The sequence below is a fragment of the Lithobates pipiens genome, unplaced genomic scaffold (genome assembly GCF_037356315.1).
Source record: "Lithobates pipiens isolate NorthernLeopardFrog02 unplaced genomic scaffold, aLitPip1_a1.2 Scaffold_23, whole genome shotgun sequence".
Lineage (NCBI taxonomy): Eukaryota > Metazoa > Chordata > Amphibia > Anura > Ranidae > Lithobates > Lithobates pipiens.
Window position 1 is genome coordinate 228,022,183 of NW_027507785.1, and position 22,146 is coordinate 228,044,328.

Consider the following 22,146-nt stretch of genomic DNA (forward strand, 5'->3'; position numbering starts at 1 on the left):
AAACCAACTGCAAAGAGCAGGTAAGTATGACAAGTTTGTTATTTAACCACTTTCCGCCAGGCCTATAGCAGATTGACGGGTAGACGGTGGTTCTGATATCCTGACTGGGCATCATATGACATGGCATAATATGACACATCATATGACGTCCAGCAGGATAACATGCCGGCGCGCTGCACGGTGTGTCAGTCTAACACGCCGCGTCTCCGATTGTGGTAAGGAGACTCTTCTTACAACGTGATCAGCTGTTACCAATCACGGCTGATCATCGCGTGAACCAGGAAGTGCCGGTAAGTTGCATTCCTCAGTTTGCGCTAACAGGGAAAGCCAATTGGCGCTCTTCCTGTCGGGGAGGGCGGGGGGTCTGATAACCAGCACATTGATTATCAGCACAGTCCCCATCACATGTGCCTATCAGCTGCCAAGCAGTGCCACAGTAATAGTCTGTCAGTGCCCACTACAGTGCCAATCAGTGCACACCACAGTGCCCCTCACAGTTCCAATCAGTGCCCAGCAGTAATACCTCTCAGTACTTCATCATCAGTGCTGCCCATCAATGTCACCTATCAGTGCCCATCAGTGACGCCTATCGGTGTCCATCAGTGCTGCATATCAGTGCCGCCTATCAGTGCCCATGAGTACCAACTCGTCAGTGCAAGAGTCAGTGCAGTCAATAATGCACCAAAAATGCATTAAAAAAACACTGAAAATGCATCAAAAACTTGCATGCAGCGAAGCATCTAGACGGCATTCCTATGGTGTGAACTGGCCCTTAGCCTGACTCAATTTTGTTTAGGGAGGAGGATGGGGAGTTGCTGCCCTGCTGCCATAACACATCACTATATATTGTATGTAGCTGAGGCTTCATACAGATTATACAGTGCTCACAGGCGCTGTAATTGTTAGTGAAGTAAATAGTTCCAGCTTGGCCCAAACAAACTAATTACAGTTCACTGAAACCTGGAGTTCTGCTTTAACAGACAGACAATTAGCTTTTGCACACTGGAAAGTTTTCCTTTAAGTGGGCTTATGTGCATAAATTTTTAATGATTTCGCTATTTCTATCTATCTATGTACTGTATCTATCTATCCATTCCTCCATATTTTTTACAGGCAAATACTACTTTTGAGCAGTTAGAGCGGCTGAGACAAATGGGAAAGGCCTGGGAAGAATTGGGACCCCAACTGTGGAACTTCTTTCAAAGTAGTGTCCATATGAATGTCATTCGGGTATGTGCATTTACAATCTCAAACAACAATTTACAATGAAGTTTTAATGTAAGCTATGCTACTACAAGTTATTTATGAGATTTATACTCAAATTACTTTATGTAGGCAGCCATAGATACAAAATTGATCTTTATGTCTTTACTTTCTTTCTTTCTTTCTTTCTTCCCTGTATGGTTCTTTATAGTTATTGGTTCCTTTCAGCTTTTATCCTTCTTTTATTTAAATTCAATGGACTTACTATATATATATATATATATATATATATATATATATATATATATATATATATATATATATATATATATATATACAATATCTCACAAAAGTGGATACTCCCCTCACATTTTTGTAAATATTTTAGTATATCTTTTCATGTGACAACACTGAAGAAATGACACTTTGCTACAATGTAAAGTAGTGAGTGCACAGCTTGTATAATAGTGGAAATTTGCTGTCCCCTCAAAATAACTCAACACACAGCCATTAGTGTCTAAACTGCTGGCAACAAATGTGAGTACACCCCAAGTAAGTGAAAATGTCCACATTGGGCCCAATTAGCCAATTTCCCTCCCTGGTGCCATGTGACTCGGTGTTACAACAAGGTCTCAGGTATGGGAGCAGGTGTGTTATATTTGGTGTTATCGCTCTCACTTTCATACTGGTCACTGGAAGTTCAACACTGGGAAGCTACAGTTCATTGAGGGAACCATGAATGCCAACATGTACTGTGACATACTGAAGCAGAGCATGATCCCCTTTCTTTGGAGACTGGGCCACAGGGCAGTATTCCAACATAAAGACCCCAAACACACCTCCAAGACGACCACTGCCTTGCTAAAGAATCTGAGGGTAAAGGTGATGGACTGGCAAAGCATGTCCCCAGACCTAAGCCCTACTGAGCATCTGTGGGGCATCCTCAAATGGAAGGTGGAGGAGCTCAAGGTCTCTAACATACACCAGCACCATGATATTGTCATAGTGGAGTGGAAGAGGACTCCAGTGGCAACCTGTGAAGCTCTGGTGAACTCCATGCCCAAGAGGGTTAGGCAGGGCTGGAAAATAATGGTGGCCACATAAAATATTGACACTTTGGTCACAATTTGGGCATTTTCACTTAGGGGTGTACTCACTTTTGTTGCCAGCGGTATAGACATTAATGACTGTGCGTAGAGTTATTTTGAGGGGACAGCACATTTACACTGTTATGCAAGCTGTATACTCACTACTTTACATTGTAGCAAAGTGTAATTTCTTGCCACATGAAAAGATAAAATTAATAGACATTCGTTTTCGTCCGAAAGCATTTTTGTCCGAATTTTGGGTATTTTTGTTATCGTTTTAACAAACGATAACAAACATGCAGAATCCGAAAACTGAAAGATCCAACTTAAACAAATGCTTTATTTTCATTTTCGTTGTGACAACAGTTCGGTATAGATAGGAGATTCAACATTATGCTGACAATAGCAATCTGTGTCCATCGAACCTGTGGTCGAATGTGCCTAACCTTAGCTCTATTAGTCTAAAATTATTCGACATAGAGAGAAAAGATTCAACATAGAGAGAAAAGATTCAAAATTATAGAGACAATAGCAAAAAAGGTTGAATGTGCCTAACCTAACTCTATTAGTCCAAGATCATTCAACATAGAGAGAAAAGATTCAACATGAAGATTCGACAAAGCAGTCGCAGCGACTGGACATTTATGGTCAAATGCTCCGCCCATAGGCTATAGAAGAATTCTAATGTTGGTTGACTAGTAATAATAATTAATAAATATAATTTTCTTGATCATACATCATGGGACACAGGAGCTCATTACATAGTGGGTTATATAATCACCTCTGGTGATTGGACACTGGTTAACCCCAATTAAGGAGAATTCCTCCCCTATATAACCCCTCCCATATTGGAGGCACCTCAGTTTTTTCGCCAGTGTCTATGGTGGTTGGTCACGTAAAACATGTGCTATGAAGAAAGCTCTGTGCAGGTCCCTGCGGGGGCCTAAGGGCTACAACAAACCGGATCCATATCTCGGGCCGATATTTGACTCCCAAGATGGTATGGTACCCGGGCCTTGTCAACCGAAGAAACAAGGTTTGGCCTGTAAGTCTTCTCCTATTGCAAGACTGGGCTCTGGGAAAACCAGAGTTGGTGTACTGTTTACACAGAGCGCACAAACGTTTCTGGCAGAGTCTTTTATATGGTCCAGGTAGGAGGCTCTTCTGAGAAAGAGCCCCAGATAAAAACCTGAAGGTTGGCACAACTCTGCCCGCCGTGATGGGTGAAGGCGGGAATTTGTCTGTTTCAGCAATTCCTGCGGCGAGGACAGGTAAGGGAAGTTAATCCTATATATATAATTATATGATGGATTTCTTCATTTGAGTAGTTGTATGTCTTACCTGGTTTCCACCACTAGAGGGAGTAAGAGCAGCCTGATGCATACTTACATGCCTTTCAGTACACACGCTCAGTGAAGCCTGGTTCTCCAGAGGTCTCACGTCTCCACTGCAGTCCCTGCCACAACAAGGTAATTACAGGGGTCCCTCATAGTCTGGGGGTCCCACGCAGCTCTGATGAGACTCCTTTTCCCCCCCTGGATTCCGGCAGTCCTCGTGCTCCCGGGCTAATGGAGGAGGGGGGAGTGTGGTTGTGAGCCGTGCACGTTGGTGTGCACGGCGTTGTACTGCGCAGGCGCCAGGCGGCAGTTTTAAAAAAGCCCAGAGCGTCAGGGGACTGTTAGTGAGAGACACAGGAGCTGTGGGCAGTAAGCATCCGTGGGGATTGGATCCAGGCAAACCTTAGACACCTACTCAGCATCAGGTTGTGCAGTATTAAGCATATATATGTTATTGTGAGACTTTTAGTACAACAGTGATTGCACTTTGTACTTGTACCTCTGCTTTGTAGCTTAGGACTGTTTCCTCGTAAGAGGGTCTCAGGGGGAGGTAACAAAGGCACTGGTAAATCACTGCCTAGGTCCAGGGGTTCTAAAAATGCCTGTAAGTCACCATCCCCCCCCTGCAAGACTGGAGCCAGCCTCACAGAACGAGTCAGTGCCCCTGTCAGGTTTTGCAGCCTCTCCCAATGTCCCAGCCCCGGTATACGTCACTGAGGACTCCCTTAGGGCTACATTGGAGGGTTTTGAATGGAGAATCATGCATTTTATTTCTGCTTCCCTGACAGATAGCAGGAAAAGGGGTAGATCCCTTCCCTCTGCTGAGATTCCTCTTTCAGATGACACTTCTGACAATGAGGAGAGATCCCTATCTTGGGACAGGGATCTTGAGCAGTTGGAGGAATCAGAGGAAGCGGAGAGAGTCCCCTCCTCCCAGGTGCTCAGAAAACAGGTGCAGTATTATACTGAATTGGTGTGTACCACATTCAGAATTCCTGCTGCTGAAGTCGCTACGTCCTCTGTTTCTTCCCTAGGAGTCTGGAAAATCCCACAGACTGCTTTTTCCTCCCCAATTCATCCCTTAATGGATAAATTGATGTATGAGGATTGGGGACATCCCGATAAACTGTTTACTCCTCCTAAAAGGTTTTCTATGCATTATCGTCTGGAGAAAAGTTTCACCAAGAAGTGGGGGGTGCCATCTGTCGATGCGGCTGTTTCTTGTGTGAATAAAAACCTGACTTGTCCGTTGGATATTGCGCAGGTATTTAAAGATCCAACTGATAAGAGGTTGGAGACATTATTAAAAGCCCCCTTTTCCATGACTGGCGCTGTTGTGCAACCTACAGTCGCAGCTGTGGGGTTGTGTCAGTTCCTCAAGGAACAGGTCAAGCGGATGCTTGGCCTCCTTCCCAGTAAAGAAGTGGAGAATTATGCAGAAATACCTTAAATTCTGTGTTTCATGATTGATGCGATTTTGGATTCTGTCCAACAAGCATCTCGTTTATCTCTCCTGTTGGTACACATGCGAAGGGCCCTATGGCTAAAGAATTGGGCAGCTGAGCTATCGTGCAAGAAGCATTTGATTGGGTTCCCGTTTAAAGGGGAACGTCTGTTTGGAGAAGAATTAGACAAATTCGTCCAAAAAATTTCAGGGGGTAAATCTACTCTCCTTCCAGTCAATAAGAGCAAACGTCCATCATTTAGGCGTTCTCTCTCCCTCGGAGCATCAAGCTCTAAGCAGTGGCGATGGCCTTCTCAACCGTCCTCTACAGGAAAGGCTCAGGGCCGGGCCCAAGGGCAGAAAAAGACTTGGGGGGCGGAAGCCTGCCAAGCAGAGCCCGAAAGCTTCCTTGTGAAGGGGCGCCCCCGCTCGGCCGAGTGGGGGGAAGGCTTCGGCAGTTTGCAGAAGCCTGGCGGGAAGAGATCCGGGACAGGTGGGTTATCTCTTCGGTGTCTCTGGGCTATAAGCTAGAGTTTAAGGAGATTCCACCTTCTCGCTTTCTAAGGTCAAGGATCCCCAGGGATCCAGTTAAGCAAAAACCGCTATTTCTGGTCTTGGATCACTTACTATCCCAAGGGGTGATAGTAGAAGTGGACCCAAAAAAACAGGGTTCAGGGTTTTACTCAAATCTCTTCACCGTTCCGAAGCCAAATGGAACTGTCAGACCTCTCCTGGATCTGAAGGATCTGAACTGGTTTTTACGCATCCGGTCCTTTCGAATGCAGTCAATTTGCACTGTGGTCTCCTCCCTGCAAGCGGGAGAGTTTATGGCACAGCCTCTCCTAATGTCCCAGCCCCGGTATACGTCACTGAGGACTCCCTTAGGGCTACATTGGAGGGTTTTGAAAGGGGAATCGTGAATTTTATTTCTGCTTCCCTGAAAGATAGCAGGAAAAGGGGTAGATCCCCTCCCTCTGCTGAGATTCCTCTCTCAGATGATTCTTCTGACAAATGAGGAGAGATCCCTATCTTGGGACAGGGATCTTGAGCAGTCGGAGGAATCTGAGAACATCATGGATGCATATCTCCATGTGCCAATTTTTCCCGCACACCAAATGTATCTAAGGTTCGTGGTAGAGCGGCGCCATTTTCAATTTGTGGCCTTGCCGTTCGGGCTCGCTACGGCCCCTCGAGTCTTCACAAAGATTCTGGACCCTCTCTTGGTAAACCTAAAAGCTCAGGGTATAGCCGTCATGGCTTATCTAGACGACTTGCTTCTCATGGAGAAAACAGTAACGTTCCTGAACCACAGTGTTTCCAGAACACTAGAACACCTGGAACGCCTAGGTTGGATTATAAACCTAGAAAAGTCGTCCCTACAGCCTGCTACCAGGTTGAAATACCTGGGTATGTTTATCAACACCGCTCAGGGCAAGGTGTTTCTTCCAAGGCCAAAAGCCTTGGCCATCGGGGATCTGGTGCACCTAATTCTGGGCAGGAGATCTTCCCCCATTCGGTTATGCATGAGACTGTTAGGGAAAATGGTCGCCTTCAAGGCCATTCCATTTGTCCAGTTCCACTCAAGGCCTCTGCAAAGATGCATCCTTGCGGCCTGGAACAGGAAGCCCCAATCCTTGGATCTTCTTATGCGTCTATCCCCAGGGACACGCAGGGGTCTTGTCTGATGGTTACAAACCGAGAATTTGCTGAAAGGCAAAACTTTTCTTCCTCTTCCATGGAAGGTTATTACGACAGATGCTAGCCTGACAGGTTGGGGAGCAGTGTTAGAGGAGACATGCTCACAGGGGAAATGGTCTGCGATCGAGAGGCTATTGCCCATAAATATCTTGGAGATCCGGGCAGTTTATATGGCTCTCATAAGGTGGTCTTCCAGACTACGGGGTCTCCCTGTTCGGGTTCAGTCCGACAATGCCACAGCAGTGGCCTATATCAATCACCAGGGCGGTACCAGGAGTCTGGTAGCGCAAAAAGAGGTGAATCGCATACTTGTCTGGGCAGAAAAGCATGTTCCATGCCTTTCTGCAGTCTTCATTCCAGGAGTGGAAAATTGGCAGGCGGATTTTCTGAGCCGCCAGCAGTTGTGCCCAGGAGAATGGGCTCTGCACCCTGACGTGTTTTTGGACATATGTCACAGGTGGGGTATTCCAGACGTAGATCTGTTTGCGTCTAGGTTCAACAGAAAACTGGACAAACTTGTGTCAAGAACAGGAGATACACTTGCTCAGGGGTCAGATACTCTGACAGTTCCCTGGGATCAGTACAATCTGATTTATGCTTTCCCCCCGTGCCCGCTTCAGTCGCGGTTCCTGGGAAGAGTCAAGAGGGAAACAAAGTCGGTCCTTTTGGTAGCCTCGGCTTGGCCCAGGCGACCATGGTACGCAGAGATCATGAAGTTGGCAGTAGGCATGCCATGGATCCTCCCTCTCTGGCCAGATCTGCTCTCGCAGGGTCCATTCTACCATCCTGCTTTACACAGTCTGAATTTGACGGTTTGGCTTCCATTTGAATCAAGATGTAATCCTACCATCCTTTTATTCCAGACTCACAGTCCGCAGAAGAAGAATCCTTGCACACTTTGGATGTGGTTAGGGCAATCAGTATCTATCTTCAAGCAACGGCTCAGATAAGGAAAACTGATTGCTTATTTATTTTGCCGGAAGGCCCTAGAAAGGGCCAGGCGGCATCAAAATCCACTCTCTCAAGGTGGATCAGACAGATTATTTCTCAGGCCTATATTGTTAGAGGGAAAATCCCTCCTTTTCAAGTGAAAGCACACTCTACTAGGGCTGTAAGTGCTTCTTGGGCAGTGCATCACCAGGCCTCCCTGGCTCAGATCTGTAAGGCTGCAACTTGGTCATCAGTCCACACATTCACCAGATTCTATCAGGTGGATGTCAGAGGGCAAGAGGATATTGCCTTTGGGTGCAGTGTACTGCAGGCTGCAGTTTAGGTCCTCCGGCCCATGGCGGTCTATAATTATGATCTGTGTCTCCCTCCCCTCAATCTGAGCATTGCTTTGGGACATCCCACTATGTAATGAGCTCCTGTGTCCCGTGATGTATGATCAAGAAAATAGGATTTTTATATACAGCTTAGCTGTAAAATCCTTTTCTTGAGAGTACATCACGGGACACAAGGCTCCCGCCCCTCTTGGGTTTTACGTGGTTTCCTATTGCTTTGCTACAAAACTGAGGTGCCTCCCATATGGGAGGGGTTATATAGGGGAGGAATTCTCCTTAATTGGGGTTAACCACTGTCCAATTACCAGAGGTGACTATATAACCCACTATGTAATGAGCTCCTGTGTCCCGTGATGCACTCTCAAGAAAAGGATTTTACAGGTAAGCTGTATATAAAAATCCTATTATTACTAGTGTCATACAACAATAAAATTCTACTATAGCTTTTAGGCGGAACATTCGACCAGAAATGTATGATTGCGGCGTCGTACAGTTTAGCTGCTCCATCAAATCTTCTTATACCAATCGACAGACACCGTAAGCCTTCAATGACAGACTCAACCTTAATTATTTTAGATTTTCGGACGAATGCATTTTTTAATGAAACGAAATAGATAAAAACGAATTTCAGGAGTAACTAAATAAATTTATTTTTCGTACGAAAACTAAATTCCGAAACAAAATATTTCAGTGTGCACATGTCTAAAAATTCAAATATCTACAAAAATGTGAGGAGTGTACTCACTTTTGTGAGATAATGTATGTGTGTTTTTCAAAATGTTTCTGCACTTTTATAAATACATATAACTTAGTTAAAAGAAAACGTAGAAACATTTTATATACATAAAAGTGCAGAAACTTTTTGAAGACCCATCCGGGGGCGCTGCCCCCCTAATCCATGCACCCAGTCCCCTAATGTACTTTTTAGAAGTACATGATTAGAGCCAGAGGAGGAGCCACCCCCGCCGCCTGGAGGAAGCGCTGCCTCTGACCTAGATGGGGTAAGTGCAAGGCTGCCTGTGATCCAACTGGCCGACTGGAGGGGGGGTGGCGTTGGGTGAAAAAATATACCAACACACCAGCCGCCACTAGATCCCTAGTATATATGATAAGCTGGACAGGCAGTCACATTGCAGGTGATGGTAGAGTCAGACAGAGTCATCCAGTCACATCAGGTTTAAGGTTGATATTGACCTGGAAGTAAAATTTGTTGTTGACTTTAAGTTCCATGCTCAGTGAGCCTGGATGCATTGCTGAGGATCACAAATTATTTATAAAAGACACCTGTTCCACTGCAGACTTTGAATGATACCATGGTTTTATGTATATTTGCTACGCTGTATGTTGTTCCATTTAAAGAGAAAGAACTGCGTGATCTCAACATATTTTGAGTTACTGTTGCATTTACGTTAAAATGTATTCTGTCGTGACAGATAAAGTCACATATTAGCTATGACATCATTTAATAGGAGAAACTAAGGTTCAATATTAATGTTTACTTTATTTTTAAATTTAGGATACCATTAAAAACCCAGCAGTGAGAGATTTCCTCAACAGACAGCTTGGGGATGATGGAATAAATGCTGATGATGTCATAAATTTTTTGTACAATGGGAACCCCGACTCAAGACCAGAGGGACAGCCAAACTTTGACTGGAGAAATGTTTTTAATTTAACTGATCATGTTTTGCGTCTTTTTAACAAATATATGGAGGTAAGTTATTGTCAGAAACCATGAATCAGACTGAAACAGTAGTACAGTTAAATCACACTTGTTTATTAATAAAAGTAAATAGAACAAACGTAGTCAAAATATAGCCAAAGTTCGGTAACCCGGAATGGATAGTCAGATAAACCAGGAAGTCAGGAAGCCAGGAATCAGAGTAGTGGAACAGCAAGCAGGATCTGGAGCCAGAAGGAATGTCAGCCAAACAAGTCTTTAACAGCAGTGCAGGAGAAAGTCTCTGTGATATTGACCAATGCAAAGGCTGAGATCATCTGGGCTGGACGGCTTAAGTAAGCAGGACTGACTAGCAGGATATCATCAACAGGTGAGTCACTGTGGAGAGATAGGAGCTGGCAATTAGCGGACAGCTGAGCAGCCAGCTCAGAGAAGGAAGGGCTGCGCCCAGTCCTGACATTTGTACAGTATATAATAATGAATATATATTGTGTTAGATACTTTGCTACTATATTTGTGTAATTTGTCTATTACAGTTTATGCTATTACATTATTATTAACACTCCCCTGTTCGGTTTGCAGCAGAGCGCCAGAACAGGGGAAAAGTTCTAACCCAAACGGCGAACCCTATTGTCTATGGGAGCTGAACAGGAAAAATCAAAAGTGCCCATTTTGAAGGTTCATATGCAAGTAGTTGGACATAAAAGGGGTATGGAGGTCTGGGTACTGCCCTGGAGGACATGTATCAATGCAAAACATTGTTTTTAAAAACAATTGTTTTTTCAGGAGAAGTGATTTTATGATGCATAAAGTGCGGCAATAAAAACTAAAAATTCCCTAAATATTGTGCCTGGGGTCCCCTTAGTCTGCCTGTAAAGCAGAACATCTGCAGGATGTATAGAATATGCTGCAGCAAAAATGACATTTCTAAAGAAAAAAAATCAGCTCACATTTAAATTGATTTGCGGTTGCAATTGCCAGCTGATGGGGATGTTGATGGGCACAAGGGTTTCTTCCCCACAACCCTGGCTGGTGGCTGTGGGGGTATTCGGGCAGATGGGTTATTGGAATCTAGAAGCCCCTTTAACAAGGGGGCCCACAGATCCCAGTGCCCCCCCACGTGAATGAGTATGGGGTCAGCCTTCATGGATGGCGGGAGCATTTTCCAGGGTTTGTTTTTATTTTATTTTTTTAAATAAAGGAATTGTCAAACTGTCTCTGTGTTTTTATTTTCTACGCTTTTTTGGTGAATGGGTAAGGTTACTATGTACACCATACTCATTTACATAGGGAGGGCCGAGATCTGGGGGCCCAATCATTAAAGGAGGACAAGGTACTTTTGGTAGTTTTTACATAGTAGTACTGGAATCAGTGACATATTTTACATTATAATACTATTGATGTATATATACTGATTCTATTCTATTCTTTATTTTCTGGTTATTCTATGTTATATAGAACAAACACGGAAAAAACAAAAGACAGTGGGGGTTATTTACGAAAGGCAAATTCATTTTACACTACAATTGCAAACTAAAAGTGCAAAGTGCACTTGAAATTGCACTGAAAGTGCACTTGGAAGTGCCGTCGCTGTAGATCCGAGGGGGACATGCAAGGAGAATAAAAAACAGCATTTTAGCTTGCACATGATTGGATGAATCAGCAGAGCTTCCCCTCATTTCAGATCTACCCTTCAGATTTACAGTGACTGCACTTCCAATTGCACTTGCAGTGCAATTTCAAGTGCACTTTGCACTTGTATTTTGCACTGGTAGTGCAAAGTGTATTTGCCTTTCGTAAATAACCCCCAATGTGTTTTATTTTATTTCCAAAAATTCATGTTTTTAAAATGCATTTGTATACCTACACACAATGGTACTTTTTCAGTTTTTCATTCTTTTATTTATAAGTTTTTCATCATTTCATCTATTTTTTTTATCTTTTTAACTGATTAATTTGTTTTAAATTTTAAGTATGAATATATACATATTTTGTTTGTTCATCATGCATTTTGTGTTGTACAATACATCTGGTATGTCTACTATGTTATTTTGGGATGTCATGTTTAACCACCTCAATACAGGGCACTTACACCCCCTCCCTCCCCGGGCCATTTTTCAGCTTTCAACATTGTCACTTTGAATGACAATTGCGCGGTCATGCTACACTGTAACCATGTGAAATATTTATCATGTTCTTCACACAAATAGAGCTTTCTTTTGGTGGTATCTAATCACGCCTGGGTTTTTTATTTTTTCCTAAAAAAAAGACCAACATTTAAAAAAAAAAAAGTTTTTCTTAGTTTCTGTCAGTAAATTTTGTATATATAATAAGTAATTTTCTCCTTCACTGATGGGCACTGATGATGAGGCTGCACTGATGGGCACTAATGAGGTGGCACTTATGGGCACTGATTAGGTGGCACTGATGAGGGGACATGACTATGATGCACTTATGGGCACTGATAGGCTGCACTGATGGGCACTGATGAGGTGGCACTTATGGTCACAGATAGGCGGCACAGGTGGGCACAGATAGGTGGCACTGATGGGCTTTGATGGGTTGCATTGATGAGCAGCAGTGATGAGCACTGATAGGCAGCACTGATGGGCATTGGTAGGCAGCAGTGATAGCCAGCACTGACTGACATCACTAATGGCCACTAATTGCTGGAATTTGTGGGCACTGATTGCTGGCACTTGTGGGCACAGATTGGTAACAATCGTGGGCACAGATTGGTAACAATCGTGGGCACAGATTGACACTGATTGCTAGCAGGGGTGGGCACACAGTTCTGGCACTCGTGGCACTTATTTGTAATCAGGGCACTGATGATCAGTGCCTGATTACATTCCTAGATGTCCTCTGATCAGCTCTCCTCTCCTCACACTCTGTCAGTGTGAGTTAGGAGCGTCAATTACCGACATCTCTGTGTTTACACGTGACCGGCTGTGATTGGACACAGCCGATCATATGGTTAAAGAGCCACGGGTCTTTACACAGATCGGGGATTGCGTCGTGTCCTAGCAATATGGTGTGGTCGTTCTGGACGGTCGTCATATGACATCCACCCAAAACAAGAGCCCAGCTGTCATTTGATGGCTGGCAGGTGGGAAGAGGTTAAGTTTATTGATTAAAATATCCAATTGTTTCGTATGTGTCCAAGATTTGGACTGGCGCATCTATGTGGGTGGTCTATCAGAGGAATTTCCTGTTTGATTGACCTTTTCTTCATCCCCATATATATGTGTAGCGCACTACTCCCTTGGGAGCTGCAAAGTTGTTCATTAGCTTTTTGTCAGTTAGCCCCCTTTCTTCCTTCCCCATGCAATTTACATACCAGACGATTTTAAAGTTGATAATGCTTTATTCTGGGGTATTACAATGAATGTTGAAGCAGATGGTATGAGATGCCCATTTAATTCTCCTAGCGACTCCCTCCTGCACTCATACTTTGGCTCAGTTAGAACTTAACACTTCCAATATGGACTGACCAGCATCACTCTGAATAGTGCGTTGAGTCAGACGACAAAGTCACAGGCCACACTGCCTATTTCCATGACCCTTGCTGTCTTTCCTCCGTCAAGTCCTGGAACTTGTGTATCACTGCAGTCCTTGGTTATACAATGTGTCCCAATCAACAGTCCATGTTACTCACAGAAAGCCGATTCCCATGTTTTTCCTTCCGCTTGACTCCCACTTCTTCCTCCGTTTAGGTCCCGGTGTATCCCTGCATGGGACGGCCAGGCTTTGTTAGATCTTTACATGGATGCAACTTCTCCAGGGACCAGTTGTTGCTCCTCTGGTTATCCAGCTCTGGGGTCTCTGAACCCCCCAGGAGGTATCCCTGAGTCCAAATGTAAGCGGTCACACCCCACTCTACACTAACACTCCCATTCCAAAATAAACAAACTAGGCCCAGGAAATTTACCTGCATCTGACCTATACTCATGAACAAAAAACAATCTATTCCCTTATCTAAACATGGGGTCCGCTACATATGGATGGTCATTCCATCTTCCAGCAGCTAACTAAGCACCCTATAGTGGTGTAAAACTATGAAACGTCTTGAGCACATTTGGTAAAGTAAGCTGAGTGATAAGGATTATTTGTGATGATGGCATGCAGTGGTAGTTGGCGAAGTTTTAGGATGGGGGGACGCCAGACCCTGCCCTTCTTTTTTGACCCCTCCCACTTGGTGAAAATGAGCATGGTTTCAGCAAAATAGTGGGCATGACTTAAAGGGGTCTGGCTCTAAGGGGTGTGGAGCATCTGAGATGAACAAAGGATGGAGGGACAGCAGGCCCAGATTCTACACAACAATAGAAATATGTGTATTCCAGAAAATTTAACAATCAGCAGATAAAGCTACTCCAAACACCTGGTGTTAGCACTTCAATCATCCTGGCACCATGGTTGTTATGGTGTCAGGATGACTGAAGCGCATTATTTCTATTATTACATTGTAATATAAAATTAAATCATTCAACTCAGCATAATGTAGAATCAGTGGGAGCCCTGAGTGTGTCACCTGCCAGGACAGGATGCCTGCCATCAGGTGCCCCCAGCAGAGTCCCTCCTTACATCAGGTGCCCCCAGCAGAGTCCCTCCTTACATCAGGTGCCCCCAGCAGAGTCCCACCTTACATCAGGTTCCCCCAGCAGGGTCCCACCTTACATCAGGTTCCCCCAGCAGAGTTCCACCTTACATCAGGTTCCCCCAGCAGAGTTACTCCTTACATCAGTGTCCCCAGTGGAATCCCTCCTTAAATAAGGTGCCCCCAGCAGCAGAGCCCTCCTCACATCTGTGTCCCCAGCAGCGGAGCCCTCCTTACATCTGTGTCCCCAGCAGCGGAGTCCTCCTTACATCTGTGTCCCTGTCAGCGGAGTCCCTCCTTAAATCTGTATCCCTATCAGCGGAGTCTTTCCTTACATCTGTGTCCCCATCAGCGGAGTCTTTCCTTACATCTGTGTCCCCATCAGCAGAGTCCCTCCTTACATCTGTGTCCCCATCAGTGGAGTCCCTGTTTATAACTGTGTCCCCATCAGAAGAGTCCCTCCTTACATCTGTGTCCCCATCAGTGGAATCCCTCCTTACATCTGTGTCCCTATCAGTGGAGTCCTCCTTACAGCTGCGTCCCCATCAGCAGCAGAGTCCTCCTCACATGTGTCCCCATCAGGAGCAGAGTTCTCCTCACATGTGTCCCAATTAGCAGTGCAGAGTCCTCCTCGCATGTGTTCCCGGCAGCACAGCCCTCCGTCATGTCATGTCTGTCTCTGTCCCCTTCAGTGGCAGCTAGTTCCCAGCTTTCTCTGTGTGTTCAGTGGAGAGGGGAGGGGCCTCCCCTTTTAATGGATGGGCCGCCACTGATGGCATGGCATTTTTTTAAGTGAGTCAATTAAATTTTTACAGAGCAGTAGTCATCTTGCTCTGTTCATAAGTTACTTAATTGTTTACAGTTTATCCCTTATAATCCCCACCTTTTTTTTTATAGCACATATACAGTAAAAAAGTCTGTTTATATACTATATTCTCTAAGAAAACACCTACCTTTCCCCTTGACCATCATATGATGTACTTTTGTTTAGTTCAGACGTTACTGTCCCTACTGTGAAGGGGTTAATTAATTGGATTTGCCTCCCAGGCCACAATTTCTAATTCCACTCTGTGATGAGCATATAAATAAATCAGCCATGTCAAACATTTGGCTGAACGGAGTGAAATTAAGTTGCAAGGGGCAAAAATATGTCTGTTGAGGTCTACACAATCTTAAATCAAGACCAAAGATGACTGCACATCAGTATTTAACATTATAGGATTAGTAACAATTGTGCAATTATACAATGTTTTATTTCAAAGAAAGGGACCTTAAAACATTTCCAACTACCACGCTGCAAATTTATGTAAAAAAGTCTAGCCATTATCAGCTGGAAAACAATGGGGGCCCTAGTCGGTTTTAATCTTTATTCATTTAGGGTCACAAAAGAAGTGAGAGGGCCACATATGATATTAAACGCGATAGACATTTGCAATATCAGCTGACATTCTTGGGTATCTTCCCTGATTTCACTTCTTATTTCATATACAGTATTTCCCTGTTGTTGCATGAACCAATAAGTGGTCCTGTTTTGCTTATGAAACCTAGGTTATTTTTCTCTCTTGCTTTCTCCTTTTACATACAAATAAATAGCTAGTAATTGCTCTTAAAATAAGAGCAGGAAGTTAAGTTAAACTCAGTCAGGCATGCTCCGTCTAATCAAAGGGTAAACAATTAATTCCTTGGCTTGCGTGTCCTCCCTTGTCATTCCCATCTAGCTCTTTCTCTATCAGCAGGGATGTCGCATTGTTTCCATTTCTTAATGGCACCATGAAATAGCAGCATAGGGAGGCAGATAATTGAAAAATATGGGGAAATGAGTTTACTGCCAAGACAAAGTACAACGATTGCCTGTAAACAAATGTATCATACCCTACACACAGAGCCAAGAAAATCCATGCCAGCACTTCTGAGACGCTGTGCAGCATTCTCTAATCTTCTATGGGTACAGCCCATTATTACATTCATCTTAGTGTAGTAGGGTTTAATGCACCACTTTGGTTGTCTTTTGACTCTCTGCACATCTATACAAAAATGTGACTGATTTAAATGACGCTGGCAGCTGTAAAATAATGAAGTGACCCAGAACGTCTTCATTCATCTTGCTAAATTGCAGCTTTCATGTTGACATGGTTGCACAAATCTATCCAAATGGAGCACCCAGCTTTAAGTAAAGAGAACTCATTTACCTGATAGCTCTCCATTATATTTATAAGTCCATTAAAAAGAATATTTTAACAGCTAAGTTTGTAAAAAGTGTGGACAATCTATTTAGAATAAGGGTTATAAGGGTTTTCAATTTTTTTGGTGTGAATGTTTTGGATGAGTGACTGAGTAAAACACCATAGCTTTTCTGCAATTTTTTTCTTCCATGTTAAGCAGCACCTGCAGCATTCCTTCCTTTACTAGTACAAAATTCTAGTTAATCAAACGCAAACTAGGTTGCATAACATTGATCCCTAAAAACATGCAATCATTTATGGTTGCTACTGTGAATGTTTATAGGCAATCATGGTTTATGAAATTCATAAAGCTGTCTTTGCAAGATACTTATACTATCTACATATTCCTTGGTAGCTACTTATATAGCTGCCAGACATGTTAACCTGCCTGTATCGAGTTCCTTATTCTGGTCTGTGTTTTATGTAAATCCCTTTCTTTCTATGCACACTCCTTTTTGCTTTGGTACAGGCAGCTACTTTGTACCCTACGTAACTCTATCCTGGTTGACCTCTCCTATCCATGATAAAACTTGGCTATGAGGCATCTGGGAAGACTTACCAAGATACAGTTCCTCCCTGATCTGACTGTAAGTGATCAGATTGGAAAAAAATTCTCTAAGATATGAAGGTAACTTTAGATATGGTAAAGTCTGTGATCATGGTATATGGTCAATTAAAGAAGCCATAGGTGTTAAACAGCTGGCATATACCTGCAGAAATTATCTGACCACTGATCTAGTAGGAGAAAAGTCCCTGCACCGTTTTCAGGAAAATAAAGCTCAAAACATATTTAGAAAAGTCATGCAATGCATGACCCCTAACCATTTTCCTATCCAACCACATTGAGCAATGACCTTGTGTGAGTACATTAAGATACATTTGATTAAGACATTCTTTATCTACTCAGAGGGTATAAATTCACCTGGATATATCAGACTAATTTCTCATTATATTGTTATTAGTTAACAGGATACAAAATGCACCCAAATTATCGTAATAGAATTTAAAATATTCTGTTTCATCTCTTTTGGAACATCATCTTTGAAATATTCCTAACATTATAAAACTGTAAAAGGTCATTTTAGCAAACAGAGTTCTTTGACAAAGAAGCCTTTATATATTAAACAATGTCTGCCAAAAGACTAACGACCTGTGCCCATATACTTTGATGTAAGGTAATTGGTCGATTTTTACCAACAGTGAGTATCAGCAGAGAGGATCATGCAATTTAACTTATTGGAATTACTGAATGTGAAGCACAGGATTATTTCAAATTTCCTGCTATTGAGTTATGTGTCAAAGAATCTCATTCACAAATACAATTCCAGTTTGTTTTATTATAAAATCAAATGTCTGGCTCAAGTATTTGAAAACATTGTGTAATTAAGGTTATATGTAATAACTGTATTTCTACTAATGATGGGAAAAAATGTATGACCAATAACCACTGGGAAACTGCACCTCTTTAGCTCTCCTGCGTAATGGCTAAGCTGCCCCTGTCCAGTTGTATACAGTGCCTTGCGAAAGTATTCGGCCCGTTGAAATTTTCAACCTTTTGCCACATTTCAGGCTTCAAACATAAAGATATAAAATTTTTATTTTTTGTGAAGAATCACCAACAAGTGGGGCACAATTGTGAAGTGGAACGAAATCTATTGGATTTTTGAAACTTTTTTTAACTAATAAAAAAATGAAAAGTGGGGCGTGCAAAATTATTCGGCCCCCTTGCGTTAATACTTTGTAGAGCCACCTTTTGCTGCGATTACAGCTGCAAGTTGCTTGGGGTATGTCTCTATCAGTTTTGCACATCGAGAGACTGAAATTCTTTCCCATTCTTCCTTGCAAAACAGCTCGAGCTCAGTGAGGTTGGATGGAGAGCGTTTGTGAACAGCAGTTTTCAGCTCTTTCCACAGATTCTCGATTGGATTCAGGTCTGGACTTTGACTTGGCCATTCTAACACCTGGATACGTTTATTTGTGAACCATTCCTTTGTAGATTTTGCTGTATGTTTGGGATCATTGTCTTGTTGGAAGATAAATCTCCTTCCCAGTTTCAGGTCTTTTGCAGACTCCAACAGGTTTTCATCCAGAATGGTCCTGTATTTGGCTGCATCCATCTTCCCCTCAATTTTAACCATCTTCCCTGTCCCTGCTGAAGAAAAGCAGGCCCAAACCATGATGCTGCCACCACCATGTTTGACAGTGGGGATGGTGTGTTGAGGGTGATGAGCTGTGTTGCTTTTACGCCAAACATATCGTTTTGCATTGTGGGCAAAAAGTTTGATTTTGGTTTCATCTGACCAGAGCACCTTCTTCCACATGTTTGGTGTGTCTCCCAGGTGGCTTGTGGCAAACTTTAGACAAGACTTTTTATGGATATCTTTGAGAAATGGCTTTCTTCTTGCCACTCTTCCATAAAGGCCAGATTTGTGCAGTGTACGACTGATTGTTGTCCTATGGACAGACTCTCCCACCTCAGCTGTAGTTCTCTGCAGTTCATCCAGAGTGATCATGGGCCTCTTGGCTGCATCTCTGATCAGTCTTCTCCTTGTCTGAGCTGAAAGTTTAGAGGGACAGCCAGGTCTTGGTAGATTTGCAGTGGTCTGATACTCCTTCCATTTCAAAATTATCGCTTGCACAGTGCTCCTTGGGATGTTTAAAGCTTGGGAAATCTATTTGTATCCAAATCTGGCTTTAAACTTCTCCACAACAGTATTACGGACCTGCTTGGTGTGTTCCTTGGTCTTCATGATGCTCTCTGCGCTTTCAACAGAACCCTGAGACTATCACAGAGCAGGTGCATTTATACAGAGACTTGATTACACACAGGTGGATTCTATTTATCACCATCAGTCATTTAGGACAACATTGGATCATTCAGAGATCCTCGCTGAACTTCTGGAGTGAGTTTGCTGCACTGAAAGTAAAGGGGCCGAATAATTTTGCACGCACCACTTTTCAGTTTTTTATTTGCTAAAAAAGTTTAAAATATCCAATAGATTTCGTTCCACTTCACAATTGTGTCCCACTTGTTGGAGATTCTTCACAAAAAATTAAAATTTTATATCTTTATGTTTGAAGCCTGAAATGTGGCAAAAGGTTGAAAAGTTCAAGGGGGCCGAATACTTTCGCAAGGCACTGTAGGTAATGCTTACATCTAGGCAAAATTTAAACCCAGCTGTGAAAAGTGCAAGTCTCACAGGATGATGAAATATGTGGCTCACCTAAAAAAAACAATGTTTAAAGCGGAGGTCCACCCTAAAGTGGAGCTTTCGCTCATTGGAACCCTCCCCCCCTCCGGCGCCACAATTGGCACCTTTCAGGGGGGAGGGGGGTGCAGGTACCTGTACAGTACAGGTATCTGCACCCACTTCCGGCGTAGCTTCTGCAGAAGCTATGCCCCTTTCTACAGAATTGACACCCCTTTCCGAAGGTCCCCCGCTGCCTGCTGGGAAACACACGGATCCCAGAGACAGTGGGAACCATCCTTATTGCGCAGCGAGACTCGCGCATGCGCAATAGGGAACCAGGAAATGAAGCAGCAAGGCGCCACTTCCTGATTCCCATACACAAGATGGCGGCAGCAGCACCCGAGAGACGATCGAGAGATCGGCTTCGGGTGCCGACATCGCGTGCGCGCTGGGCGGGTAAGTGTCATTATTTTAAAAGTCAGCAGCTGCAGTATTTGTAGCTGCTAGCTTTAAAAAAAAAAAACGGCGGACTCCCGCTTTAAGAAATCCAAAAATGTTGTATTGGAACTGCCCTGTCTTTTTTTTTCCTCTATTAATTGTTGGACAAGATTGTCATTTAGTGCCTCTATACCATTTTTAGTTTGATTTATGATCCTCCCCTTGGCTGCATATAGAAATTGAGTTTTCAATAGTGCAGGGAAGGGCTAGAACCCTAGTCAACTTTTTATTGTTGTCTGTGTTACCACTGCAGAGATTAATTCTCTCTGTTTGGACTGTGTCCAGTGTCACTAGAACTGAGAGCAAAGGAAAAATCAAAACTTTTGAGTTGTCACCAAAAACAGTAGAGAAACCTTCCAATGAGGGAACTTGTCCGGGACAACTGTTTAAGAGGATATTTCCCTCACTTAACCATTCTCTACTTTGTCCAAAGCGAGAAAAAAAAGCTTGGCTTTGGTAATGCTTTAAACAGATTTTATGCAGAGATATGTGAAGCTAAAAACATCCTTAAGCCCCATTCCACATTTCCACGTCACGTCCACGTCCAAGTCATAATGTTTAGACAAAACCCAAGGTCAAAAAGCTGTACTGGTGGCACTGTGTGAATATTGGACCTAATCTGCCAGAGTGGAAGTGGATATTTACAAGGTATGTACAATGGGACATTCCTCAAAAAATATGGGTACATCCAATTTAGGTGTAATTCAAGCCCCACACTAGATTTTTCTAGCCTAGATGTAAACAATGCTTGAGATAGTGTCTATAGGTGTCTGTGTGAGGTTACCTACAAAACATTCCATGTTGGTGGGACTTGAGGACAGGTAACATTATATTGAAGCAAATGTAACCATTTTTTGCATAAATAAATGTTTGTGATATTACTGTGATAATACTGTTTTGTGTTTGCAGTGCCTAAGTTTGGATAAATTTGAAGGTCATGATGATGAATCTCATTTGACACACCATGCACTTTACCTTCTGGAGGAAAATAAATTTTGGGCTGGTCTTGTGTTCATGGACATGTACCCATGGACCAATCAAATTCCACCTCATATAAAGTACAAAATTCGCATGGATATTGATGTTGTGGAGAAGACTAACAAGATTAAAGATAGGTAGATGTTATATGCTTTATAAATGTCTTTACAGTTGACCAATAAAGAGTAGATTATAGTTCAAACAAGTGCTTTTAGAATTGACCAAAGTTCACTGGAATTGAATGAATCTAATTTTGGATTCCAAAAACAAAGGAAGAAAACCGATCCACTTTTGTATCTATGTGCTTTGTTGCCACATATTAGCTCATTATGCCTTTGCTTACAGGTTTATTTTTTTTTCCTGTGGGTATGAAACCGCTTCAACCAATTAAGCCCTGGAAGGATTTACCCCCTTCTGGACCAGAGCACTTTTTTGCAATTCGGCACTGCATCGCTTTAACTGATAATTGCGCAGGCATGTGACGGGGCTCCCAAACAAAATTTATGTCCTTTTTTTCCCACAAATAGAGCTCTCTTTTGGTGGTATTTGATCACCTCTGCGGTTTTTATTTTTTGCACTATAAACAAAAAAAGAGGGACAATTTTGAAAAAAACGCATTCTTTTTTACTTTTTGCTATAATAAATATCCCCCAAAAATATATAAAAAAATATATTTTTTCATATTCTTCTACATATTTTTGGTAAAAAAAAATTGCAATAAGCGCTTATTGATTGGTTTGTGCAAAAGTTATAGCGTCTACAAAATAAGGGATAGTTTTATGGCATTTTTATTAAACTTTTTTTTTTTTTTTTTTTTTTACTAGTAATGGCTGCAATCAGCGAATTTAATCGTGACTGCAACATTATTGCAGATACATCGGACAATTTTGACACATTTTTGGGACCATTGGCATTAATACAGCGAT

The 22,146-nt window shown here is 42.8% G+C and overlaps 1 protein-coding gene across 2 annotated transcripts in view; it reads left to right on the top strand.

Moving 5' to 3' along the window:
* ABCA4 (ATP binding cassette subfamily A member 4) overlaps positions 1-22,146 on the top strand; it is a 442,076-nt gene that overhangs the window by 179,209 nt on the left and 240,721 nt on the right. For both annotated transcript variants that reach the window (XM_077452886.1, XM_077452887.1), the window contains exons 12-14: positions 1,114-1,230; positions 9,570-9,767; positions 21,152-21,357. In XM_077452886.1, the coding sequence (XP_077309012.1) occupies positions 1,114-1,230; positions 9,570-9,767; positions 21,152-21,357 (521 nt within the window). The remainder of the gene's footprint in view (positions 1-1,113; positions 1,231-9,569; positions 9,768-21,151; positions 21,358-22,146) is intronic.